This window comes from Tiliqua scincoides, chromosome 4 (assembly GCF_035046505.1).
Source record: "Tiliqua scincoides isolate rTilSci1 chromosome 4, rTilSci1.hap2, whole genome shotgun sequence".
Classification (NCBI taxonomy): domain Eukaryota; kingdom Metazoa; phylum Chordata; class Lepidosauria; order Squamata; family Scincidae; genus Tiliqua; species Tiliqua scincoides.
Genome location: NC_089824.1, coordinates 27,745,821 through 27,773,685, shown reverse-complemented (window position 1 = coordinate 27,773,685; position 27,865 = coordinate 27,745,821). Strand labels below are relative to the sequence as shown.

The window sequence follows — 27,865 nt, the reverse complement described above, 5'->3', positions numbered from 1 at the left end:
GGGCTCCAGAGCCGGGAGAGCCACAGGCGGAACCCCTGAGCGCCGCTCTGGCCAACGGCGGAGTCGGAGCTGCTCGGCGAGACACCGGCGGGCGGAGTCGAGGACGCAGGGGAGGCGGGCGCGGCCTGGAGAGGGGCGTGGCCGGAGTCATGGCGGCTGTTGCCGTGGGAACGGCGGGTCGGGGCCTGCGCTCGGCGGCCCCTTGCTGGCAGGTCCTCGGGTCGCGCGCCCGCGGGGGGCTGCTGTGCCCTGCCAGCGGCGGAGGGAGGGCGCCGGCGGTGGCAGCGGCCGCCGCCTCCAGCCGGCCGAGGATGGGGGCGGAGGAGGAGCGCTACTGCCTGGAGCTGCTGCGGTGAGTGCTGCGGGAGGCTCAAGGTCTCTCCGTCCTTCCCGCCGCACTGCAGGGGGTCGGGAGCCGCCGGGCGGCGTGTGCGGACCTTGGACCGCGTTGACCTGAGGAAGGGCAGCAGGGCTCTGCCTCGGTGCACCCCTGTACAGGTCTACTCGGAAGTAAGCTCCCTTGAGTTCAATGGAGCTTACTCCCAGGTAAGTGTGCATAGGGTTGCAGCCTCAGTGGGAGGACTGCCCACTGACAGCACCACCCTGGGCATGTCTACTCAGAAGTAAGTACCATTACAGTAAATGGGCCTTACTCCCTGGAAAGTGTGCATAGGATAGAGCCAGGGTGGTGTAGTGGTTTGGGAGGTGGACTTGGACCTGGATGATCCAGGTTCAAATCCCCCCTCAGCCACAAAGCTTCCTGGGTGACCTTGGGCCAGTCACTTTCTCTCAGCCCCACCTACCTCACAGGGTTGTTGTGAGGACAAGAAAAAGGGGAGGAGCAGCTGTGTAAACCGCCCTGAGCTCTTTGGAGGAAGGGCGGCATAAAAATGTGAAGAAAATAAATAAATAAATAGCCTCAGAGCCCAATCCTATATGTGTCTATTCAGAAGTAAACCCCATTAGAGTCAATGCGGCTTACTCCCAGGTACGTGAGGATAGGATTGGGCTGTGAGTCAGCATGGTCTCTTGGACACCTCAATTCACTAATGTATTTATTTCCCACAGTGTTGGACCAGCCTCCCTCCAAGGAGCTCAGGATGCTGTGTGTAGTTCTTTCCATCCTCACAATACCCCTTCGAGATAGGCTCAGGGTGACCAGATGTCATAACCGTCAAAGAGGACCAGGCACCCCAAAATGTAGGACATCCAAGAAAAATGTGGGACATGACAATATAAAACCTAAAAACACTCATATATGGATTTCATGTGGTTATTTTAAACACTGTATTGCTTATTATTAAATTTAAAACTATAATTTTAAATTTAATTTACTGTCTATTACATATAATTTATTAATTGCAAGAAGGCTCTGCGCTGCCTGATCACAGGGAAAAAGAGAACATTTAAGTTCTTTTCCAGGACATAAGGCTAAAAAAAGAGGACGTCCTGGAATACGTCCTGGTCCTGGTCCAGGACGTCCTGGACCAGGTAGACTTGATGCTACCATAGTATGTGACTGTTTGGGGAAATGTTACAGAACTGTACTTTGAACAGTTTACTGTGCATGTGCTTTTAACAATGATAATAAATGGGACTTACTCCTGGGGAAGTGTGGATAGGATTGTAGGCTAGGATTGTTAAAAATTTTCCTGCTTGATAATGTCACATCTGGTCTTGACATCACTTCTGGTGGGTTCTGATAGATTCTCATTCTAAAAAGTGGATCCCAGTGCTAAAAGTTTGAGAATCACTGATTTAGGAGATTTATATCCTATCCTTCACCACCACTACCAAAGCAGTGTGCCAAGGACTTGCAATTATAAATTAAAATACCACAAATTACAGTAAAAATAGCATTAAAATGCTATTTAAAATATTTTTATAAATAAAATAAAATATTTTATAACCCACAGAAAGAATAAACTATTAAACATTACATCACTTTTTTTGGGGGGGGGGGGAATCTCCAGGAAGAGCTTCACTCAGTGTTTGCAATTCTTCTGAGAGGAGTGGGAAACTTTGGACTATGGTGACATAGAAACTGTTGGGGGCACACCTTCTCCATTTGTTAAGAGAGGTAATGCCCATGCATTACACTCTGTCAGTGTCTGTTCTTTAGGCTAGGTGGTGGGAAAGCATGCAAGGAGGGGTTTTTTGTGGGGGGGGGGGAGAACACAGAGCTTGCCATAGGATGAGGTGGTAGAATAGGCTGCAATTCTTGGGCTTCATGGGAAGATAACATTTTTGAATGCTTCTATGAAAAATAATAAAAAAATAATAAAAATAATTACAAAACCAAAATCCAAGCACTGCAAGGGAAAAGATGTTGCCCAGCTTGTTTCTTATTGTGCTAGATTTTCTACTTGCAAGATGATTTATATATAAAGTGTTTATATAAAATGTTTATCAATGTGATGTTTTAAAACATTTTATTTATTATTATTAATTAGTAATAGCCACTGGAAAAGACACCATGTAGAGAGGGACAGTTGCTCTTCCCCTGTTAAATGTAAGAGGACACCACTTTAGAAAGTGCCTTTTTGCCCAGTTTAGGAGTATTTGTATATGAAGGATAAATCTTCATAAGGTAGCTTCCAATATTTTTAAATATGTAACAAGATCAAGCATTAACAAAACAAACAACTCCAATAAACACATTCTGCATCTGCAATCTAGAGTGGTAGAAACCATTCAACCAGCTGTGATAGTTCCACCTCTACTTGTACAACAGAATGTGTTGGTTAAAGGCTGAGGTGGGAGGAAAGGCCACACTATATAAAAAGGAACATAAACTGTGGCAAAAGAAATGTAAGAAGGTGATATGGGAGGCCAAGCGAGACTATGAGGAACACATGGCCAGCAACATTAAGGGGAATAATAAAAGCTTCTTCAAATATGTTAGAAGCAGGAAACCCGCCAGAGAAGCGGTTGGCCCTCTGGATGGTAAGGGAGGGGAAGGGGAGATAAAAGGAGACTTAGAGATGGCAGAGAAATTAAATGAGTTATTTGCATCTGTCTTCACGGCAGAAGATCTCGGGCAGATACCGCTGCCCGAATGGCCCCTCCTGACCGAGGAGTTAAGTCAGATAGAGGTTGAAAGAGAAGATGTTTCAGACCTCGTTGATAAATTAAAGATCAATAAGTCACCTGGCCCTGATGGCATCCACCCAAGGGTTATTAAGGAATTGAAGAATGAAGTTGCAGATCTCTTGACTAAGATATGCAACTTGTCCCTCAAAACGGCCACGGTACCAGAAGATTGGAGGATAGCAAATGTCACGCCTATCTTTAAAAAGGGAAAGAGGGGGGACCCGGGAAACTATAGGCCGGTCAGCCTAACATCTATACCGGGTAAGATGGTGGAATGTCTCATCAAAGATAGGATCTCAAAACACATAGATGAACAGGCCTTGCTGAGGGAGAATCAGCATGGCTTCTGTAAGGGTAAGTCTTGCCTCACGAACCTTATAGAATTCTTTGAAAAGGTCAACAGGCATGTGGATGTGGGAGAACCCGTGGACATTATATATCTGGACTTTCAGAAGGCGTTCGACACAGTCCCTCACCAAAGGCTACTGAAAATTTCCAGTCAGGGAATTAGAGGACAGGTCCTGTCATGGATTGAGAACTGGTTGGAGGCCAGGAAACAGAGAGTGGGTGTCAATGGGCAATTTTCACAATGGAGAGAGGTGAAAAGCGGTGTGCCCCAAGGATCTGTCCTGGGACCGGTGCTTTTCAACCTCTTCATAAATGACCTGGAGACAGGGTTGAGCAGTAAGGTTGCAAAGTTTGCGGACGACACCAAACTTTTCCGAGTGGTGAAGACCAGAAGTGATTGTGAGGAGCTCCAGACGGATCTCTCCAGACTGCCAGAATGGGCAGCAAAATGGCAGATGCGCTTCAATGTCAGTAAGTGTAAAGTCATGCACATTGGGGCAAAAAATAGAAACTTTAGATAATAATAATAATAACTTTATTTTTATCCCGCCTTTCTCCCCAAAGGGACTCAAGGCGGCTTACAACATATAAAAACAGAATTTAAAAACAAATAAAAACATATTAACACATCATAAAAAACAGCAGTCAGAGTAAAAAATAGGTAAAAAGAGCATAGAGCAGCAGCAAGTCATAAAAGAAACAGGCCTGTAAAAATATTAAAAGATGTTAAAAAGATGTTAAAAGGCCGATAACTCAGAAGGCCTGTTTAAACAGAAGGGTCTTCGGGCCTCGCCGAAAGGTCTCAAGAGAGGGAGCCATTCTTAAGTCAGGGGGAAGGGAGTTCCATAGCGTTGGTGCCACTACTGAGAAGGCCCTATTTCTTGCAGCCACCCCACGTACCTCCCTAGGCGGCGGCACTTGTAAAAAGGCCTTCTCTGATGACCTAAGAGGACGAGCCAGATTGTACGGGAGCAGGTAATCTCTAAGATACCCTGGTCCAGAGCAGTATAGGGCTTTAAAGGTCAATACCAGCACCTTGAATTGGGCCCGGAAACGAATGGGCAGCCAATGCAGCCGCTGGAGAAGCGGACTGACAGAGTCGAACCGCCTACCTCCAGTAACCACACGGGCCGCCGCATTCTGCACTAGTTGCAGTTTCCGAACCGTCTTCAAGGGCAGCCTCACATAGAGCGCGTTACAGTAATCTAATCTCGATGTCACAGAGGCATGGATCACCGTGGCCAGGTTTGCACGATCCAAGTACGGCCGCAGCTGGCGCACCAGCCGAAGCTGAGCGAAGGCCCCCCTAGCCACAGCCGCCACCTGGGAATCCAGGAGCAGCTGCGAGTCCAGGTGGACCCCCAAGCTGCGGACCTGCTCCTTCAGAGGGAGTGCAACCCCATTCAGCGCAAGCCGATAGTCCAGCACCTGCATCAGATATAGGCTGATGGGTTCTGAGCTGTCTGTGACAGATCAGGAGAGAGATCTTGGGGTGGTGGTGGTGGACAGGTCGATGAAAGTGTCGACCCAATGTGCGGCGGCAGTGAAGAAGGCCAATTCTATGCTTGGGATCATTAGGAAATGTATTGAGAACAAAACGGCTAATATTATAATGCCGTTGTACAAATCGATGGTAAGGCCACACCTGGAGTATTGTGTCCAGTTCTGGTCGCCGCATCTCAAAAAAGACATAGTGGAAATGGAAAAGGTGCAAAAGAGAGCGACTAAGATGATTATGGGGCTGGGGCACCTTCCTTATGAGGAAAGGCTACGGCGTTTGGGCCTCTTCAGCCTAGAAAAGAGACGCCTGAGGGGGGACATGATTGAGACATACAAAATTATGCAGGGAATGGACAGAGCGGATAGGGAGATGCTCTTTACACTCTCACATAACACCAGAACCAGGGGACATCCACTAAGATTGAGTGTTGGGAGAGTTAGAACAGACAAAAGAAAATATTTCTTTACTCAGCGTATGGTTGGTCTGTGGAACTCTTTGCCACAGGATGTGGTGATGGCGGCTGGCCTGGTCGCCTTTGAAAGGGAATTGGACAAGTTTCTGGAGGAAAAATCCATTACGGGGTACAAACCATGTTGTGTATGCGCAACCTCCTGATTTTAGAAATGGGTTATGTCAGAATGCCAGATGCAAGGGAGGGCACCAGGATGAGGTCTCTTGTTATCTGGTGTGCTCCTTGGGGCATTTGGTGGGCCGCTGTGAGATACAGGAAGCTGGACTAGATGGGCCTATGGCCTGATCCAGTGGGGCTGTTCTTATGTTCTTATGTTCACTACTTCAGACTGTGGAGGAGTGAGGTGAGTTACATTTTGTTTTAGTGATCTTTGTTATGTTAAAAAAGCTAAACAGCCACCACTCTCTTTGGAAAACTGACCCAGCTCTTTAAAAGTTGGGTTAAAACCTTTATTAGAAAATCTCCACAGCTCTTACTGGTTGGGTTAAAACCTTTTTCCTTGCTATGCTCTGTGTGTGTGTTGTGGGGAGATGGTTTGTTTACTTCTTTTTTTTTAAACATGGAGGAACATTCAAAAGTGGTTTCCCTCCCATGAATTTCAACTTAATAAATGTTGTGAATATACTCTAATGTTGATATCCTTATGTGTTATCAGTGGGACAGACAGCACAATCCTATGCATGTTTACTCAGAAGTAAGTCTTACTGATTTCAGTGGAACTTACTCTCTTATAAGTGTATAGAGCAGGGGTGCTCACACTTTTTTGGCTCAAGAGCTACTTTGAAACCCAGCAAGGCCCAGAGATCTACCAGAGTTTTTTTTACAATGTTCACGCCATCATAACATATAACATTTATGTGTACAATGTATGTTGGTGTACCTTGAGCCCCACTGAGTATAACAGGACTTACTCCTGAGTAGACATGCCTAGGATTAGGCTGTGAGGCTGCAATCCTAGCCACACTTACCTGGGAGTAAGCTCCATTGAGTACAATGGGCCTTACTCCTGGCGTTTCCTCCCAGAGGCACCTGAAGGGGGGGGGTCGGCACTTCGTGATCTACTCATTTTGCCTCGCGATCTACCGGTAGATCGCGATCCACCTATTGAGCACCCCTGGTATAGAGTTTCAGCCTTAAAATATCTTAATTTTTGTGATAGGTGCCCAGTGTCTGCTTTGGCAAAACACACTTGCAAGGGAATGGGCACCCAGTCCTATCCAGCTTTCCAGCACCACTGCAGCCATGTCAATGGGGTGTGCACTGCATCCTGCAGTGGGGGGGGGGGAAACAGTCTTGGGGGCCTCATCAAGGTAAAGGAATATTTGTTCCCTTACTTCTGGGCTGCATTACAGCTGCATCAGTGCTGAAAAGTTGGATGGAATTGGGCCCTAAGATCCACTGAACACAGCAGATCTTCCTTGCTGTGCAAATAAATGTGCATTGCTAGCTGTATGTAAAGAAACTTAAACTTCACTATGAAAGAACCGAGAGGCCCCAATCCATATTATGAGCAAACAGCAAAAGTTTATACCAAAACAAGACTTGGAATAATAGTCATAAATGTTGACCATTAATGATAGGGTTTAGGTTGTGATTGAATCCGAAAGAAACAAAACCAGAAACCGTTGTGATATTTTCTTCTTCTGAAGTAATTGTGTGAATGTAACCCTGAATTTCCAAACACACATTCTTGCTGTTCCAGAGGCTGTAAAATTGCAGTGCACCATCTATTGAAGGTATACTTGTAATTTAGGTTGAATAACAAAGTAAAGATGACCTCTTTACGGCATTGAGTCATATAATCATAGAGTTGGAAGGGATCTACAAGATCATAGAGTCCAACCCCCTGCCAATACATGCTGTCCTCATCTATAACGTCTGAAATAGATGGCTACCCAGCCTCTGCTTAAAAGTTCTCCCATGATGAGGAGTCTGACGTCTTCCAATGCAGACTGTTCTGAGTCCCCATAAACTTTCTTCCAATATTTCCTCACACATCTGTGCTGCAGATGGGACAACTGGGGCACCACACCAGGAAAAATAAAATGTTGCCATGGGATAGTTGGCATGTATTGAAGCAATAGTGGTTTGTGATGTGCTTCTCAAGACCATGGTAAAATAGGGAGGTAAATGCATCCTGGACCAAGTTAGGTGCTCTTAAGCCTCTTAAAACCAAGCGCCTTAAGGCATGTCAGACTCTGTACTGCAGGGATTACAGTCAGAGTTTAAGAATAATGAATCTGGATTTCTCCTGTACCATGATGTTATAGGTATGTAGGACATCGATATGTGCAACATGGTACAGAATACAAAATGGGTCCCTGTTCTTAGGAGCTTACGATATGATACGATATTACGATTGTAATAAGTGCAGTTATATATATGAAGTGAGGAGGGTGACAGTTGAAGAGAGGCAACACTGTGGAGGGCTTTGAGAGCAAAGACAAAGAGTTTGTGCTGTGTATGGGAGGGGAGAGGAAGCTTGGGTAGGGATTTAAGGAGGGGTGTCGAGGTCAGAGCAACCAGAGAATGAATTATTTTCCTGGCAAAAACTGGATAGAAGTGAGGGGTCTGAAGGGTTATAGAACTGCAGACTTTCTCAGGGGTTCTGAGAATTTCAACCATAAAATCTACCACAAATTAGTTTTGTGGTCTCAAGAGGGGGAAAAAAACCCTTGAAATTACTTCCTGTTTTCCCTGAACTGGAGATACTTGGTGTTTACTTAACTTTGCTTATATTAAATGAGGTTGTGACCCAAGCAGACTCATGCATCTGTTTTTTGTCGTTTCTCATATCTAGGAAATGTGACTATGAAGGGTTCCTCTGTTCGTTGCTGTTGCCTGCAGAATCTCGTCCCTCTGCTTTTGCCCTGAGAGCCTTCAATGTAGAACTGGCTCAGGCAGGTATTAAAATATATAGATTGGTGAAATGTTGAATTAAATAACAATAATTCCTAGTAATGAATTTGCTTCCCCTCCCCCTGGTGCTGCTTAACACTTGTCTATTCAGTGAGCTTTCTGCTGTGTCCCCAGAATCCTTCTTATGAATAATTACTGTTGCAACCAATGTAGATGCTATCAGCAGTTATGCAAAATTGGGACAACAAGAAAAAGAACACAAACTCCCTGCCTTGTGGATGTCCAGCTTACAAAAATGCTTGTGTAGCGCTTTTGTGTAGACGCAGTAGCGCCTGGGCCAGCAAGAGTGGTGGCAAAACAAGGGACTGCAGCACAAATAGGCTTGTGGGGCAGCAGTGATGGCTGAGCAGGGTGGGAAGAAGGTGCATGTAAGTGCAATCCCCCTTTCTGTGCTCAGAGGCATGTACAGTAGACGTGGAAAGAGGGCATGTACCTCTATCATGTGCTTGTTTTAGAGAGACAGTGCCAGAGCAAGAGTGCACAAATTACAAGTGGGCTCTTGGTATCCCTGGAGGTTCTGTTCCCAGAATCTCTGTGGATACAGAAATCTGCGGATGTTGAAATCTGCAGATTTGGGCACTAAAATCCTCCAAACACAAAACTGTGCTCCGGCAGCATCTGGAGGACCTTCTGAGGCCTCGGGAAGGCCGTAATCCACAATTTCCATTTTGAGCCTTCCGGAGGCCTCAGAAGTTCATCCAGAGGCTACTGGAGCACAGCTCCCATTGCTGCCAGAGGGTACAAGCTGGAGCCACCTGTGGGTTCGGAACCTGCAGATGATCAAATCCGTGGGTAACACAGGCTACCTGTATTGTAAACTAGCAAGCTAGGGTATGTGAAACAAAGCTATGAGCCCTACATCTTCCTACATTTGTATGTTTAGGGCTGCTTTCCCTCTACATCCTTTCCTGGAAGGGGAGGGTTACAGTTGCATGCACCAACAAAAACAAACAGTAGTTCATAATTTTGTTTACGTAGCCTAATTACAGGTCCAACCTTGTTAAACATGAATTTTTTATACATTTGACTTAACACGAATGGCCTCTGCAAATGAGAAGGAATGTGCTGATCCCTGGAGAAGGGAACAAATGCATCTCTTTAAAATCACAGTTTAAAAAACTGCTCTTTGGTGTTGTAGAGAAACAGTCATGCAAGTGATTAGGGGGGGGGGCATTTTTCACCTGTGGAAAAATCCAAGGTTTTTTCTATCTCAAAGCAATGAGAAAGGCCCTTCAAATTAAAGGAAAACAGTACTTTAATAATAGCCTCATTAATGCTAGAGCTGGGAGCTGGCTGACAATCCATCAGTCTCCAGGCACAAGGCAAATCCCTCCCTTCCCCCTGAGCACCTGAATGAAGGCTAAATGGCAGTGATCATCACCTCCATTCTTTTCCCCCACTGTGGCTCCTGGTGAAGGGAAGGATTGCTGCCTCCTAGTGAAGCTGAACCCCCTGGAGAGAGACAGATTACCTCTGTGCATTTCAAAAGGTCAGCAAGACTGTTTTTAAATCACCTGAGTAAAGGGACTGTTTTTTAAATAGATTTGCTTTAGTGTGCTTTTTGCCATCCGTGTGAGTTCTGGGAAAGTAACCCTCAAGGATAATGAGACTCAAGCTTGTACAAAAATAAATAGCATTGGACTTAAGTACAATGTGATGATGATGATTTATGTACTGCTTTTCAACACAAGTAATTCACAAAGCACAGTAAAAAAAATCAGATGGATCCCTTTCCCAAAGTGTTCACAATAAAAAAAAATACAGAAGAGACACCAGCAACGGTCACTGGAAAAGATGCCATGCTGGAGAGAAGAGGGGCAGTTCCTCTCTCCCACTAAATATAAGATGGCTCCACTTTAAAAGGTGCCTCTTTGCCCAGTTAGCAGGGGTAAGACTACTTAAATTTAGATCCCCAAAATCTATCCTGAATTTAAGTAGGGGACCTGGTGTATATTAATGTGTATGTGAACTTAAATTGAACCTCATCTGCCCTTCTCTTGTTCAGTAAGCCTGTATAGAATCCTTTGTGGACTGTCTGGGATAACTGTGTCATCTGCAAACCTGGTTACCGTATTGTTTATTCCTGACTATGCATCATTTATAAGCAAGCTATATCAATTTAAAAAGGTTTCTATTTGTTTGTTGGCTGTGCCTGTGAATACTCTTCATTTATTTGTGTCTTCTGAGTATGGGTGCTTGCCAGAAATTGAACCATAAGAGGGCACATCTTTATCCCATGACTAAGTTTGTGTTAGACGTCTTTGATGAATAACTCTGTCAGTGGCTTTTTGAAAGTCTGGCAGATCACTTCCTACAATATTTATGATGCTCCAGAGAATTCTGAAAGGTTTTATGCAAGATTGTTTGCAGAAACAGCACTGATTTGTTTTTCTTTACAAAAGAGCTAATACTTGGTGCTTTGTTTAGCATAAGAAGAGACCATAGGATCAGACCAAGGGCACATCTGGTCCTGTATCTCACAGTGGCCCACCAGATGCCTCTGGGAGCACACAAGACACCTGTATTCTGTATTCTGTAAACAAAAGTTACAAGGTAAAACAGGAAAATAAACTCAATTTTCCTATTGTTTTACCGTGTAACTTTCGTTTTTAATATATCAATTTTAAAACTTCATTCTTTTTTGACTATTTGACATTATTCTTCTATCATCAATGGAGACTAGTGCTAAGGACACACTCAGCTTTCTGCAATGTTTCTGTCTTTCTTTTGTCATCTCATAAATCTGCTGCTTCTCTTGATGGCTTCATGTTTGTGATGCATTTAATTTTCATTTTTATGAGTCTCTTTATTTTCAGCAATTTGCTCTTCAGATCTTTTCTTGGCTTGGCTTGCAGAAGTTTTACATTTGGTTTCCTTGAGTTTGTACTGCTGCTGTTTTTCTTCATTTGTGCAAGGGTTGAACTAATAAGAAAGCTGCTTTGCCTTTTGTAGCCTCCTTGTGGATTTGTTTGTGCCTTTACTTAATCTGAGCTCTATGCTGTATGTGAGCCTCTACTCGTTTTAAATGCAACCTGTAGTCTTAAATGTGTTTAAAGTTTTCTGGAAGAAGTTTGACATGTTTAAATACTCTGTTTTGAAAAACTTATTGTTTTCAAATTAAATAGGACTGTGTTGAACTTTAAAGGCAACTTCTATACTCATATGTTGAATCTGATAGTTTTTTGGTTTCAGTTTACAAGTAGTCTGACATTTACATTATGTTGTTGTTTCTTCAGGGAGCTCAGGATTATGTATATGGCTCTCTTGCTTGCCTTTTTTATACTTACCCTAACCCTGTGAATTTGCATAAGAAAACATAAGTTACCCAGTGAATTTTCATGGCTAAGTAGGAATTTGAACCCAGGTCTCCCTTGTTAAAGTTCAACACTCTCTCCACTATACCACACTAAAGGACTAAGGGGTGGTGCAGACACAGCCTTGGCCTCCTGTTAACTGATTAGCAGGCCATATATCCTGATTTTGGATTGCACCAGGGCTTTTCAAACTGGGGCGTCGTGACACCCCAGCCTGCGGGCCCCGGCCCCTGCCCCCTGAAGGGGCGGGGGCAGCCTGGAGACAGGGAGGAGGCAGTGGCGCAATCCCCAGGATCGTGCTGCTCAGGGGGGCTGCAGGGGCTTGGGTAGCCCCTGCAGCCTCCCAGGGGTGTGGGGAGCCCGGCGTGACCTGCAGCCCGCCACGACCTCTCCAGGAGCCCTGCTGCAGGTTGCGCCGGGCTCCCCGCACCCCCGGGAGGCTGCAGAGGCTACCCAAGCCCCTGCAGTCCCCCTGAGCAGCGCAATCCTGGGGATTGCGTTGCTGCCTTCCCCCACCCCTGCTGCCTCCCCCCTCCTGCCCACGCAAGAACTTAGTGGCTCTCAAACTCTCCCTGAGAGTTTGAGAACCACTGGATTACACTGAGGGTCACGTCTTGTTTTGATGGTTCAGTAACAACCTGTTCTAAGACACTGTGATTTGTTATATCTAGAAACTTGTGTGTCAGTTGTGATTTGATCCCAATTAATTTAGATGGCATTACTTATGAGCCAGTACTTAATAGAACAGATTGTAAGTGCACTAAGAATGCTCTCATTTTGCAAGAACCATCTGGTAAGTTGTACAGCTGAAGTTCTTTTCTTCTGCAGCATCATGAAATATGCCAAAAGCTTCTTAACTGGTAAATTTTGAATTGTTGGAGGTATCAATATGAATGCATAAGATCAGGTAACACAATAATTGCACACGTCATGCTAGTCAACCTGAACAGGTATGTGGTGAATAAATGTAGCAGGTCTAACTTATGAAATGAGTTCACGGAGAAAAAGAATTGTTTACTGGATTGTTTTTCTGATTGCATTGCATCTTGTATAAAAGCAAGAAACTGCTATCAAATTCATTCTCAATATATATTTCTCTTCCAGATTAAAGACTCCATAACTCAGAAGACAATTGGCTTGATGCGAATACAGTTTTGGAGGAAAGCTGTGGAAGACATGTACCAGGACAACCCACCGCAACAACCTGTTGCTATAGAACTGTGGAAGGTATAAAATATGCACTTAAAATTCCTTGTAATCATCAAGCCAGGCTAGTAAGCCAAGTTAGCATTTGTAGATTTCTCCCAATCTTCTAAGCATGGTTAAGAGACAGAGAGTTCTCTGTGGTGACAGGTGTTCCGTGTGGTGCGGGGCCTCCTTCATCAGCCCCCCCCAGTAGACCAGGAGGAATACACGGTCAGCCGCTGTGACGTGTTTGCGCAACATTTTGCAGATAAAATCGATCGTATTCGTCACAACTTGGATGCCACATTGACAGTGTCTGACGATGTCCCCTTGGCAACTGCTTGTCCTGTGTTGTGGGATTCTTTTCAGCTTGTACAGCCTGAGGATGTGGACAGACTCCTTTGGAGTGTGAGGCCATCTGCCTGCCTGCTCGACCCTTGCCCAGCTTGGTTGATAAGAGCTGCCCGGGGTGGGCTGGCTGAGTGGACAGGGAGGGTGGTCAACTCTTCCTTGATGGAGGGGACGTTACCACTCGCTTTGAAACGGGCGGTGGTTCGCCCCCTCCTGAAGAAGCCCTCCCTGGATTCCACTGTGTTGGATAACTACCGGCCAGTCTCCAACATCCCGTTTCTGGGCAAGGTAATTGAGCGGGTGGTGGCGTCCCAACTCCAGAGGGTCTTGGATGAAGCGGATTATCTGGATCCTTTTCAATCTGGCTTCAGGCCGGGCTTTGGGACGGAAACCGCCTTGGTCGCTTTGGTGGATGACCTACGCCGGGGACTGGACAGGGGGAGTGCGTCCCTGTTGGTCCTGCTGGACCTCTCAGCGGCTTTCGATACCATCGACCATGGTATCCTTCTGGGCCGATTGGCCGAGTTGGGAGCTGGAGGCACTGTTTTGCGGTGGTTCCGCTCCTACTTGGAGGGTCGGTCCCAGATGGTGGTGCTGGGGGATGCCTGTTCGACACCCTGGCCCTTGAGATGCGGGGTGCCACAGGGCTCAATTCTGTCCCCCATGCTATTTAACATCTACATGAAACCGCTGGGAGAGGTCATCCGGGGGTTTGGAGTGGGGTGCCATCAATATGCTGATGACACCCAGCTCTATCTCTCCTTTCCTCCAGACTCCAGGGTGGCGGTTGAGGACCTCGAGCGCTGTCTGGAGGCAGTGAGGATCTGGATGGGGGCTAACAAGCTGAAATTAAATCCGGATAAGACAGAGGCTCTCCTGGTTAGGAAATCCTCGATGCAGGTGCTGGACTATCGGCTTGCGCTGAATGGGGTTGCACTCCCTCTGAAGGAGCAGGTCCGCAGCTTGGGGGTCCACGTGGACTCGCAGCTGCTCCTGGATTCCCAGGTGGCGGCTGTGGCAAGGGGGGCCTTCGCTCAGCTTCGGCTGGTGCGCCAGCTGCGGCCGTACTTGGATCGTGCAGACCTGGCCACGGTGATCCATGCCTCGGTGACATCGAGATTAGATTACTGTAACACACTCTATGTGGGGCTGCCCTTGAAGACGGTTCGGAAACTGCAACTAGTGCAGAATGCGGCGGCCCGTGTGGTTACTGGAGGTAGGCGGTTCGACTCTGTCAGTCCGCTTCTCCAGCGGCTGCACTGGCTGCCCATTCGTTTCCAGGCCCAATTCAAGGTGCTGGTAAAGCCCTATACTGCTCTGGACCAGGGTATCTTAGAGATCGCCTGCTCCCGTACAATCCGGCTCGCCCTCTCAGGTCATCAGAGAAGGCCTTTTTACAAGTGCCGCCGCCTAGGGAGGTACGTGGGGTGGCTGCAAGAAATAGGGCCTTCTCAGTAGTGGCACCAACGCTATGGAACTCCCTTCCCCTTGACTTAAGAATGGCTCCCTCTCTTGAGACCTTTCGGCAAGGCCTGAAGACCCTTCTGTTTAAACAGGCCTTCTGAGTTCGTGGCCTTTTAACATCTTTTTAACATCTTTTAATATTTTTTTACAGGCCTGATTCTTTTATGACTTGCTGCTGCTCTATGCTCTTTTTACCTATTTTTTTTTACTCTGACTGCTGTTTTTAGTATGTGTTAATATGTTTTTATTTGTTTTTTAAATTGTTTTTAATATGTTGTAAGCCGCCTTGAGTCCCTTCGGGGAGAAAGGCGGGGTAGAAATAAAGTTATTATTATTATTATTATTATTATTATTATTATTATTAGAGTTCTGTGTGCTGCTGCTGTTCCTTTTTCATATACAAATTCCTCCTATCCCTTTCAGAAAGTAACCATGGTGTTACATGAGTGCCAGTCCTAATGTTAGCCATGGTAAGCTCAAACTTGATTTTGCAAACCTGGTTCTAGCTGTATTCACAAACTGTGGTTTGCAGGTTAGCATAGGCAACCTTAAGATTGGTGCACGTGTAACGCTAACCATGATTAGCTCTGGAAAGAGAAGACCTTTGAAAAGTGGATGGAGAGGAGGAGTAAAAGATCTTGTGGGACACTCCCAATCTCCTAAACAAGTTTAAATTTGCACTAATTCACTGCATTATTTGCAACCAGATGTAGGTTGAGTTTATCCTTATTCAAACCGACACTATTGTGAAGCAGTCCTTTTCCTGCTTCACTACTTTCTCATGTAGTTTGTTATATGGTGAAATTTGTATAGTGTGTGTTTTTGATTCTGCTCATAAGTTAAGAGACAGAATGAGTGAGTGATAGGCTAGTCAGCCAGTACCACATACAGCTAGGTTGAATAAAGATGAACTCAACACACCTACCTGCCTATATGCAAAGAGTTAGCTTTAAGATTAGGAGGGTGTCTTCAATGTTCCTCCCTTGTTTGTATTATTTAGGGCCTAAGCAGATTCACACAGTTTTGAAAATTTCAAAATGATATCTTGCAGTGGAGCTCCATCTTGGGTCTTGCAGTTAGCTGAGCCATTGAGTCACTTTTCATTTGAATGTGGATCAGCACATACTTCAGAGAGGGTGTCACTTAAGTTAAAGTGCTTCATGAACATTTATGTCCGTTTTCTTCCTTATTAATTTTTTTTAAATAGGAAATTTTACAAAGTAAGACTGCTCCAGAGGTAGAGTATGGGAAAGATTTCTTGATAGCATTGCAAAGGGTCAGCCAATCAATGCTCATGTTGCCTGCTTCTTTGAACCTGCGGAACTATGTTGTTTTTAGAGTTTGGCCCTGGAAAGGAATGGGTATGCTTGGAATTGATAGCGGTGAGGGTGTTTCTGAGTGGTCCCACTGCTAAAAGTGTTGTGTGTGTCTTTGTCCATAGTATCAGTCTGCACATGTCAACATATGGCAGAAAGTTTATGAGCATGCTACTTGCTTTGTTCTCTCCCATTCTTGATTCTCCCTTTAGGAAGGGACTTGTGCCAAATTCCTTTTCAAAGGCTATGTCATGAGCTTAAAGTTTTCCTTTCCAATCTAGTGCACATGTTTACTGTACATACCTACTATGGACTTGTCCAGACCTGTTTTTGTGACCGCCCCTTAAATGAGTCATAATTTTATTGCTTCTTACTCAGGAAGGAAAGAGAAGAGCCTCAAAACAGTGGCATTGCTTGAGTGCAAAATATGTCTGTCTGCCATACATGGAATGCATCATGTTTTTATTCCTTGGTTTGCATGTGGAGTTACATGTGTTATCAATTTAGTATGACTTTATAATTTAGCCAAAACACATAGGGTGGCTTCTGCCATTGGACACTCTGTCCACAAATGGAAGTGTCTTTTGTGAGTAAAAGTAGTGTTCTGCTGGAAGGAGCCCTTGTGCTTGTGTTCTTCTTCCCCCAGTATTACATTTGGCAGGCATACCAAGCTTAATATATTTCTGTAACAGTTGTGGTTGATTCATGTATTATAAATGTTTGCAGTTTTCCTCTGTGTATCCAACAAAGGCTTTCAAAGTGGTTAACAAGACAATAAAATCAAGATGATTAATAAAATAAAACAAATCAAAATCCATAAGAACAGAAGCAAGCCAAACACAAGAACTGAAAACTAGTCTTTAAAGTAGAAAATTAATTTCCCTTCCCTTTTTATGATCTTTTTTTCTTTGCAAGGCAGTTCTACTGATTAGTATTGAGTGTCACAACATAGTACCACTCTTCCCCACATGTACCCACCCTCTCATCATGGATTGCCTCATTGGATCAAACCAAAGTTTATCTCATCCAGCAATCTGTTCCCAGGCAGATGCCTTTGGGTATTTGCAGGCAGGGCATGAATGTTGTAGTCTTCTCCTAAAGTATATTTCTTGCATCTGGTGTTGGAGATTCCATTCAGTAATGAGGGACTCCCCTTGTGTCCAAATGGGGAACTTCCTTCCCATGCCATTATTTTTGTGACTTCTGTGACCCTGAAGCTGAACAACAGGTGGGAATGAGTACTAGTGAAGGGGATAGGTTTTAAGGGGACAGTATCAAGAGACAAGTAATATGTGGAAGAAGTATGGCAGTGCATGATGTTGAATCCTTTGAGCTGTGTCTGCTGGATCAACTATCAATTTAGAAAGGAGTTTCAGCATGTTTCTTGAATGCTTGTCAATACAGTGGATCAATAAAGAGAGGTGCAGCTCAGTGAATTGATCCCAATGGGGTTTACTTGCCAAATAGCCCCTTCCCTTCTTTTTGAATAAACCAGTAAATCAGAGTCAGTCTCTGGGCAGTGCTGACTTTGTTAGCCTGGATCAACAGTTGAAGCTGGGAGCTACCTTTCCATTTGGTGTTTGCTTGGTATTTGGAGGCTGCTTAATTCCTAATGGTTTCAGTTGGCATCAGCTCAACTCAGTGGTACCCAAACTGTGAACCATGGCTCCCTGGGGAGCCATGGAAACCAGCCAAGGGAACCATGGAATTCTTGTGAAAAGCACACTGCCCTATACAATGGATAGGATTGTAGCTCTGAAGGGGAGCCATGGTCAAATAGGTCAAAGGAGTCGCTAGTTGAAAATGTTTGGGAAACACTGGCTTAATGTTTAGCCTTTTGCTCAAGTAGCTGATCTATGTGTCTTAAGCCATGTGTACTCTCTATCCCTTCCCCGCAACTTTCTTGACATTGGCTTAAACATTTACTACCAGAAAGATAGGCCGGCCATGTTAGTTGGCTGCAGCAAAAGCAACAGAGGGTCTTGTGACACCTTCAGAGCGTAATAATTTTATTGTAGCATACGTTTTTGTGAATTAGCGTTCATCTTTTCAGAAAGGCACTGTTGGCAGTTGATAGTGCATGTCACCTTGGAGGATGGGCAGCTGAATGAGCCCGTGATACTATGATTGATGCCATTAGGGGCCTAATCCTATCCAATTTTCCAGCACTGATTCAGCCATGCCAACAGGGTGTGCACTGCATGCTATGGTGGAGTGCTAGTCATGGAGGTCTCCTCAAGGTAAGGGAATATTTGTTCCCTTAACTCAGGGCTGCATTGCAACAGCATCAGGAAAGCTGGATAGGATTGGGCCCTAAATCATGTAATCATCTTGCCTGAGTGAATACGGAAATAGTGCTGGCATATGGGTTTGTTGAGGACAGAGACTCCAGCTTAATAGGGCATTTGACTGAAAGTCTGAGTTCAAGAAAATTCTCAGGAGTACAAAGAAATAGGAATATCATTGGAATGGTTTCATGCTGTTTAAAAGCAATCCTTGCTTTGGTGGCTGCCTTATTTAAAAGTCATCTTCTGTTAGTAATATGTTATTAACCAGTGGCTGTGTTTTGAAAATAAAACTGTATGTAAAAATCTGTCCTTCTGATAAAGGACTTGATTTACTTGGTAAATCTGATTCCACCCTTTCCCATGTCTCATGTGCTTTTTGTTCTGGTCTAATTATACACCCTCCTTTGATTTTTTCCCTTCTTTTCTAAATGATTACATTTTGCTCAACTACTTCTAGGCAATTAAGAGGCAACGATTGACCAGAAGATGGCTTATGAAGATTATTGACGAAAGGGTAAGGCTTTTAAAATAAAATGTAGCCGTCTGTACAAGTTCCCTTTTTACTTGATATTTTAAAACCTGCCTCCTTAAATCAAGGGAATCGGAAGATTGACCTTCATGCAGGATTATGGGTTTGTTACTAAATAAGCATGTGTTCTACCATTATATTGTAGGCATATCTACATATCTAGATATCTACATATCTGCACGCACACACACACACACACACACACACACACCACTGCCTCCACCTGCAGCCCCATCCTGCCTGCCTGGATAGACATTCTATGGATAGACAAAGCCTTGCATGGCATTTGACAGCATGCAGAAAGCCTTCTGAGGCTATTCATAGCCTTAAGCAGGGGTGCTCAATAGGTGGATCGCGATCTACCGGTAGATCGTGAGGCAAAATGAGTAGATCGCGAAGTGCCGACCCCCCCCTTCAGGTGCCTCTGGGAGGAAACGCCGGGAGTAAGGCCCATTGTACTCAATGGGGCTTACTCCCAGGTAAGTGTGGCTAGGATTGCAGCCTCACAGCCTAATCCTAGGCATGTCTACTCAGGAGTAAGTCCTGTTATACTCAGTGGGGCTCAAGGTACACCAACATACATTGTACACATAAATGTTATATGTTATGATGGCGCGAACATTGTAAAAAAAACTCTGGTAGATCTCCGGGCCTTGCTGGGTTTCAAAGTAGCTCTCGAGCCAAAAAAGTGTGAGCACCTCTGGCCTTAAGCAATACTTCTGGTTTTGCTGGGGAACCGGAAGTATTGCTTAAAATGGTGTGATAAGCCTAAGAAGGTTTTTCTAGAGGTGGTGAGCATCACACAAGGCTCCATGAGCCTCGGTGAGTATCCTGGGAGGGGGGTGGCGTGATGGAGGGCGGCCTGTCAGGGACCTGCTTCAGGGTGCAATGAGGGCACTCTATTCATTCTGAAAGCTGTGAATTAAAAAAATTGTAGGTGTGGCTGATCTTCTGTTATTGTAGGCCTGCAATTCTACATGCACTTAGCTGGGAGTAAGCCTGTTGAACATAGTGGGAGTTATTTCTGAGTAAAAATCACATGGGGTTGTGTTGCATACTACCTATTTGTAATTTTGCAGTGATGAGTGTTTGATATAAGCAATTCATTCAAATAATCCCATGCTAATGTTAGGAAGCAAGTTTATTCTCTATGTTCAAACTCTTAGGAAAAGAATCTGGATGACAGAGCATATCGCAATATCAATGAACTGGAAGCTTATGCTGAAAACACACAGAGTGCTCTCCTTTACCTTACCCTGGAAACACTGGGTAGGTGTATCTTTGGTTACCATCTCTGGCACTTGCCTACCATTGATGGGTAATAGGTATACATGAGTAGAAGGCTCTGTTCATAAATCGTGTGCATGACTGCAGTTTCACATAGCATGGCTATTGAAGTAGTTCCAGTTCTTGCAAGAGAAATACAATTTTGAGAATTTGGTTTCCAGTGTGCAGACCATTTTGATCTCTTTACTGGTAAAGAGCCTTAGTTGGCAAATGCTGATCTGGATGTAACATTCTGCTCTTATGAATAAGACTGAAATTAATTATGGCCATAGACATTCATTTGTATGTCATACATATGCTGTCATATGCAGTTCTGGGCTCCATGGAGGAAGGGCAAGAGAAAAATGGTGATATTTCTTATTGCTTATGCTGGGAGTCTGGCAGTTGACTTGTGTTATGTTTTTCTGCTGTGGCTGTGCAACATAAGATCCAACTCTTAGATTACAAGCCTTCTGATGTTACCCAGTGCAGTGGTAAACTGACCATTAGAATTATTTATTGTATTTCTCACATTTTTATACCACCCGTCCTCCAAGGAGCACAGGTTGGTGTACATGTTTCTTTCCCTCATTTTGTCTTCACAACAACCCTGTGTGGTAGGTTAGGCTGAGAGACAGTGACTGGTCCAAAGTCCCTCAGGAAGCTTTGTGGCTGAGTGAGGCTTAGGGAATTAGGTGGTTTCTTTAGTGTGTTGATCTTAAGGGCAGTCTTTGAAGATGAGCAGGCTGAAATGACTGGTTCTCTTACTACAAAATGAGTGCTGTTCTCAGTCTGTGTTAAAGTTTAACTTTGGTTGCTAGACCAGTATTGGAACAATTTCAGAAGTAACACCCGGTAACCCTTTGTGAATTTACTAAAAATCCATTGAACACAGTGGGATTTATTTCCAACATGCATAGAATTACACTGCCAGAACACATTAGAGTCTAGCGCCAGGGGTGGTCAACCTTTCAAAGTGAGGGCTTCTAGACCTTTAGCAATTGTGAGGAGGAGGGAATTTCAGCAGGTGTAGTTTGTCATCTCACAGATGGTGAGCTGCACCTGCAGAAATTCCCTCCTTGAATGCAATTGCTAACCCACTTCTGCCCAGCCCACAGGTGTACACATTTGATCCCTGTTGCATATATGCAAGATTGGGCAGAAATGGCTTAAAGGTCCAGGAGCCCTCAAGTTGAAAGGTTGGCCATCCATGGTCTACTCTAGAGCATGTTGTTCCTAAATGGTGCATGTAAGCTCTAGTGCAGCAGTTGTCAACTTTTTTCATCTCACTGCATACTGACAAGGCACTAAAATTGTCAAGGCACACCATCAGTTTTTTGACAGTTGTCAAGGCACACTTCATTGACAGCAGGGGCTCGCATGCCCCAGTGGCCCTACTAACAAACAATACTCACCCAAACTCCTGCAGCACACCAGTGTGCCACAGCACAGTGGTTGAAAATGGGTGCTCTAGTGTATGAAAGCTTGGGGTGGAATAAATTTATTAATCTTTAAGGTGCTACAAGACTCCTGGTAGTATGGAAATCCAAGTAGTATAAAGTATACACCTTTGCAGCTCTAACCATGTGTACTTGGAATTAAGATCTACTGAATTTAATGAGTGTTTCATTCCAATAAATGCTTAGGATTTCAGCCACAGTTCATTTAAATGCTTGTTTTTGCAACAACAGGTGTGAAGGATATTCATGCAGACCACGCAGCCAGTCACATTGGGAAGGCACAAGGCATTGTAACCTGCTTAAGAGCAACTCCCTATCATGCTAGTAAAGGAAACGTGTTTCTGCCTATGGACATATGTATGCTGGTAAGATGATATAGCTGGGAACCAACCAGTAACATTTCATTTGGCCTCTGTTATCCCCCAAACTATTTAACTACAAAGATTGTGAGCCCCTTGGGGACAGGAATGTTAGTATTTGGAAATGCTTGTTGTAAGCTGCTCTGAGCCCTTAAGGTGGAGTGGGATATAAACTGAACACATAATAGTACTGTGACAGCTAGTTTCTGTCTTTTCTTTCTTGTCTGACTGGTAGAATGTGGAATGATATTTCCATACAGGGTATGCAAAGCCCCATAGCCTTTCATAATGGGAAAAAATATATGGGATCCTGTCAAGGCATTTATCTCTCGCTGAGATAAATGTTGTAAAGCAGGGGTGCTCAGTACATCGATCGCGATCCACCGGTCGATCGAGAGGCAAAATGAGTCGATCGCAGGCTTCTCTCCCGTCCACGCATCCCTGGGAGTGAGCCCCGTCCTGGGAGTGACACTCCCTGGGAGTGACGCATCCCTGGGAGTGAGCTCCTGTACACGCATCCCTGGGAGTGAGCCCCGTTGACTCTACTGGGGCTGACTTACCTTTCCCCTGTTTTTGCACTGGTATGTATGGAGATCTGCCCCCTCCCAAATTCCATCTGTTGGTTCTGTGTGCAAGGGGTTTTGCACTGGTCTTGCTGTGATGTCTATATAGAGATCTTCCCTCCCCCACACCTTTCCCCTGTTTTTGCACTGGTATGTATGGAGATCTGCCCCCCCCCCCAACTTCCATCTGTTGGTTCTGTGTGCAAGGGGTTTTGCACTGGTCTTGCTGTGATGTCTATATAAAGATCTTCCCTCCCCCACACCTTTCCCCTGTTTCTGCACTGGTATGTATGGAGATCTGCCCCCCCCCAACTTCCATCTGTTGGTTCTGTGTGCAAGGGGTTTTGCACTGGTCTTGCTGTGATGTCTATATAGAGATCTTCCCTCCCCCACACCTTTCCCCTGTTTTTGCACTGGTCTGTATAGAGATCTGCTCCCCCCCCCCCACTTGTATTGGAATCGAGGAAGATCTGGTGAGGAGGTAGATGTAGTGTCAGCAGTGGCCCCTTTAAGGGTAAGGCCTGGGCATCCAGCAGAGTGTGCTGCACAGCTGCAGCCACTTGAAGGCAATAGGGCCCTCAGGGATATAAGAGCACCTGAGGCAGGAAGGGCTCCACTTATTTATGTGAGTCAGCCTTTTCCTACCAGAAGATCATTAAGTCCAAGTACCGTTCCACCATGACTGATGAACATTTGGAAGTGTGCTTGAGGCTGGCTGTCAGCAGCTACTGTCCGGACTATGCATCCTTGGCTGATTCACTTCAGTGCAAGTCATCAAAGTAAACTCAAGTAATTACAAAAAATGTTTATAGTTAATTATTTTATGTTGTGCAATATTGGCTCATGCGGTTATGCAAGGTACACCAACATACATTGTACACATAAATGTTATATGTTACGATGGCGCGAACATTGTAAAAAAACTCTGGTAGATCTCCGGGCCTTGCTGGGTTTCAAAGTAGCTCTCCAGCCAAAAAAGCATGAGCGCCCCTGTCATAAAGTGCTTTGGTTCATTTAAATTACTCTGTCATTGCCTTATTGTAATATGCCTTCAGGGTAGTTATTTAATTGCCTCCCAATTATTTACCAGAGATGTTTTTAATCTGTTTTCTTTCCTGATCCCTCAGCATGGTGTTTCACAAGAGGATTTCATAAGACGTAGTCAGGAGAAGAAAGTGAAAGATGTCATATACGACATTGCCAGTCAGGCGTTTGTCCATTTGGAACACGTGAGTTTCTGGTTTTTCCTGAAGTCTGTAACACAACATGGTAGTAAACATGGTCCTTGACTGTGTACAATGCCCTCTTTTCCTTGGGTGTTTATATATCCTGGCACTTGGTGAACAGTATGTTCTAGAGTGATCTTTGCATACTTTTAAAATATAATAAGTCAACTGGTCCTTAAGCTACACCAGCTGTATTTTCAAGGGATATGTTCCAAAACCTGCTGCTTCAATCCAGGCAATATTCCTGATCAGAAGCCCCAATTCAGATTTTGCATGCATGAAAAAGAACTAAATTGCAGACATATCCTACATTGTTAGGCTAACACTACACATTCTCTTTTGTTCACACTGTAATGTGATGCAGCACAGGCAGAATCTTTTTGCACATCAACTGTGACTTTTGTTGGATGCTCCATCTCCCCCTGCAAGCTGCTCTGTTGGTGTGTCCTGTTGAGTGAAGACTGAGGAAACTAGCCACTTCTTTAATTCCACCTGTCCCCCACCACTGACATAGACAAGGGAGATATCTAGGAATAATCCTCACTTTTAACAGTTGGAGGATACATATTCAACATGTAAGCATTAGTTGAAATGGTGATTTGCAACAAACAAGCTTTGTCAGAAGTTAGTTTAACTGTTCAGTGTTTGATTGTATTCCCAGCCAGTTCATTCAGTGTTATGAAGAATGAGTGAATCATGTGATTGTAGGTTGTTGCAAGTGAGAATTAAATATAAATTAAAACTAAGGGGTGTTTGCAAGGCTTCATGTATGCAACTGGCTGTTATGAACAGTCTTCACTTATGGCCAGCAGAGGGCAAAATAAGCTATCTACCTATTTTGAAGAAAGATCTAATTTACAACCTGGTGTTTCTAAAATTGCAGGGTTGACCCTACTAAGTGTCACAATTCTGCTAACATCTTGATTTGTTCCTCCTACTGTGTATATATTATGAGTTTGTGTGTGCCTCTTGATTACTCTGTATCAATAACCTGCTGTCTGTTTGCCAAGTGAAACAATTCTGTCAGCCAGATTTCAGATTCACCCAGTATCTGCAGATGAACTAGCATCTGGTCTTGTTTATTGTTTTTTTCCCCCCTTGCCATCATGGGGCTGGCCGCACAAGTGGATTGAACCTTGAATTTTTGGGGCCCAGAACACTCGGTGTATCATCTTGGAGGCCTGATGAACTGCACTACTGTTGCACTTGGATCCAAAATGCCAGGGCAGCAGCTGGCCTCTCAACCTGTGACCTCTATTGGGTAGCTTCCCCAAGCAGCAAGATGCCCTTTCTTAGTCCTATATTTGTTTTCTATTCACTTCTGTATCCTGCACAAACCCCTTGTTTTACCTTCAAAGCCCTTCATGGTCTTATTTCTCTGCCTTCATTTCCCTATTTACAGGGTTGTTATAAGAACAAGAGAAGGATAATACATGTAAAAAAATGCTTTACACACATGGAAAGAACTGTGCAAATTTTGATGTGCAATTGGACTTAATGTATATTTTTCCTCCATTGCTCTCATGTTAATTCTTCTCTTCCTGTATATTTGACTGAGATTTTGGGCTCATGGGGGCAAGGACTTGTCTTTTGGGTGGTTTAAATAAATGATAATTTTCCCAAGGCTTCTGTTGCAGTTTGAGCATCAATCTATTAATTGCTGTTAGAACTAGAATTCTGCAAAATAATTCTTTGCCAATGAATCCACAAATGCATGTTTTGGGTAATTGAGATTTTGTTTCAAAAGAGAGTGGGAAAATATTTCTTTAATTGTACTTACATTCCAAAGGATATCAGAATATTAACTAACATCTTGCAGATGACTGTCGCTTGTTTGTGTCCCACTCTTTCCTCTTACCAGTGCTTGTTAGGTGCTTGGCTTGGCTGAATTTGTCTTCCCTCTTTCCACCCCCCGCCCCCCCCGCCATCCACACAGTGTGACTTACCCAGGCATTAATTCCTCCCATCCCACCACAGTGATGCTTTTTTTCCAGCTGCCTGGATAGCTAGAATAGTTTTATTCTGTGTTTCTCAGCAGCACACGAATTGGCTATGTTCAGCACAGAGATCAGTGCTATGAAGAATGTATATGCCTTCAGCATCGGAGGACCAGGGGGGAGAGAGTGCAGAGCTGCAGTACAATTACCGTGCTCTCTCTCTCCTATCCGGCTGTCTCAGTTCAGTGGGCTCAACAGTTAGAAGGTTACTGTGCTGTCCTTACTGTTGTGCAGAAGGGGTATGTTAAGCGTGCTAAAGTAAGGAATGGGCAGAGGCAAATTCACTAGGTGAACTGGGAGGGTGGCAAACTACACTCCTGTTTTATTGGGTTGTTTAAATACTTTGCTTGTGCTATGTTTGGGATGTGGTAAACCCATGCAACATATTTTCACTTCGATTATAGCCAGCCTCAAATTGAGCAGAACTATTCGACTGATGGTCCTGTCCCCTCAGTCTGAGCCCAGAGTACCATTTCTTCTGATGCTCTCATGCCTCAGTACAGAATGCGACTTGTTTCTAGATTTAAAAGCAGGATCTGAGTACATACTAGTGGTTCTGATGATGCACAGATCAGACATCCGTCTGCCTCCTGGTCTCATGCTTTGATTGCAACTGCTGTAATTGAAGCAAACGTTTTGATAATGAAATAAATAGTTATGCAGTGGTAAGACAGGAAGAAGATATGTGGTACAGAAGGAATAATTTATGTGGTCATGTTTCTGGTTGTCAAAGTTTGGGACAGATTCAAGAGCATTTGCGGATAGTTTATGTGATGGTGTATGTTTTCTGGTCTCTTCCCAGTCTCCTGTTCTGACATGCATAATCTTATTGTGCACTGCAATAGAACCCAGTTCACAAGAAAGCTTGGCAGGTTTTGTGTGCTTGGTGTTTGAGGTTTATCTTGAAATGTAACGTGTTTTCTGTCTATCTTCAGGCGAGGTCCTTTAGGAAGAATGTTCCTGTTAAGGCATTTCCTGCATTTCTCTCTACAGTAAGTAGAACTATGGTATTTTTTTTTAACCCCATGAAAATAACTTGGATCAGCAATTGATGGTATAAGAACTCCCTTGGGAAGCAGCTCTGGCCAGATGCAGTACTGGAAGAGAGACAGCTTAGTGGCACTGCCACGTGATCCTGACAGTACTGTTCCCCAAGCACAGCAATGATATGCCTCAGAGGCCTTGATGAAATTCAGGGGTTCTATTTTTAAGTATAAATACAAATTTGACCTCTTCCTGTCACTGTTTGTTCTGAAGCCTTTCATTTCTATTAATACTGTAAACCAGGGGTTGGCAATCTATGGCCCATGGGCTGAATCCAGCCATGTGGAGCTTGGCTTGGGCCTCTCACCCAATTTGCTGCATACCAGACGGAATAGCAGAGCTGTATGCCCAGCCTCATTGAGTACCTGTGCTGCAGGTGGCTCTGCCATCACTTGTCCAGCATGCAGCAACTTGGGCAGGAGATAAAACCTCCCAAGCAAAGCTCCAAGCTGCTGCTGCTGGAAACATGGCAACCTGGAAGTTTGGCGTTGACATTATTGCTGAATATCCAGCCCTTTTGCTAAAAAGGTTGCCAACCTCTGCTGTAAACCTTTTGTTTTGATTTTTAATAAATTATTTCATCTTCTGCTGTTGGTTCATATCTTGACACTGAACACTTAATAAAAGATTCCCTTTTCTTTTTTTCAGGTTGCTCTTGAGGACTATTTAAATAAAATACGTAAAGTTGACTTCAATATATTTCATCCAAGTTTGCATAGGAAGAGCACTTTACTACCTCTGTATTTGTATATTAGATCATGGAAAAAAACATATTAAAGTGTATTTAATATGAAATGGAGCACTGATTTTTTTTCCCCTCTCTCTTCCATCCCCTTGTCTTCCCTTTGATGGTTTATTATTTGTAATTTTTCCTCTCCTGGTTTTCAGCTTTCTTTGAGCAACCCCTTATTCTCATAGTAACCCATGAAGTACAGTATATTAGAGGTTTAGAAATCCTAAGCATTTTTACTTGGGAATAAACCTTTGTCAATTGGCCGTATTTTTCTTATAAGCATATTTAGGATTGGCCCTGCATCACAGGACATTTCAAGGCTGAGACAGAATTTGCACCCAGATCTTCTTTTGGTAAATCTAGCACAGTTCACTGTACCACACTGGCTCTAGTTCAGGGCTTGATTGATCACTGGACACTGATGATCCTAGCAACTC

At 44.2% G+C, this 27,865-nt stretch overlaps 1 protein-coding gene across 3 annotated transcripts; it reads left to right on the top strand.

Moving 5' to 3' along the window:
- On the top strand, nucleotides 1–27,490 carry NDUFAF6 (NADH:ubiquinone oxidoreductase complex assembly factor 6). Of its 3 annotated transcripts, none has more exons than XM_066624154.1 (9): nucleotides 1–352; nucleotides 8,215–8,314; nucleotides 12,752–12,874; nucleotides 18,709–18,765; nucleotides 19,947–20,049; nucleotides 21,738–21,871; nucleotides 23,556–23,657; nucleotides 26,587–26,643; nucleotides 27,344–27,490. In XM_066624154.1, exons 1-9 carry the CDS (start codon nucleotides 150–152, stop codon nucleotides 27,470–27,472), a joined length of 1,008 nt encoding a protein of 335 aa, XP_066480251.1. In that variant the 5' UTR covers nucleotides 1–149; the 3' UTR covers nucleotides 27,473–27,490. The 3 variants fall into 3 exon arrangements, with proteins under 3 accessions (XP_066480251.1, XP_066480252.1, XP_066480253.1); XM_066624155.1 differs by lacking the exon at nucleotides 1–352 and adding an exon at nucleotides 444–546; XM_066624156.1 differs by lacking the exon at nucleotides 1–352 and having other exon boundaries at nucleotides 8,228–8,318.
- Nucleotides 27,491–27,865: the final 375 nt, after the last annotated feature.

Excerpts from the sequence above, each read along its gene's own strand:
- NDUFAF6 (XM_066624154.1), top strand. The coding sequence starts at position 150 with ATGGCGGCTGTTGCCGTGGGAACGGCGGGTCGGGGCCTGCGCTCGGCG. Across the intron at positions 12,875-18,708 it reads TTGCTATAGAACTGTGGAAG|GCAATTAAGAGGCAACGATT; the intron begins GTATAAAATATG and ends AACTACTTCTAG. Across the intron at positions 18,766-19,946 it reads TGAAGATTATTGACGAAAGG|GAAAAGAATCTGGATGACAG; the intron begins GTAAGGCTTTTA and ends TCAAACTCTTAG.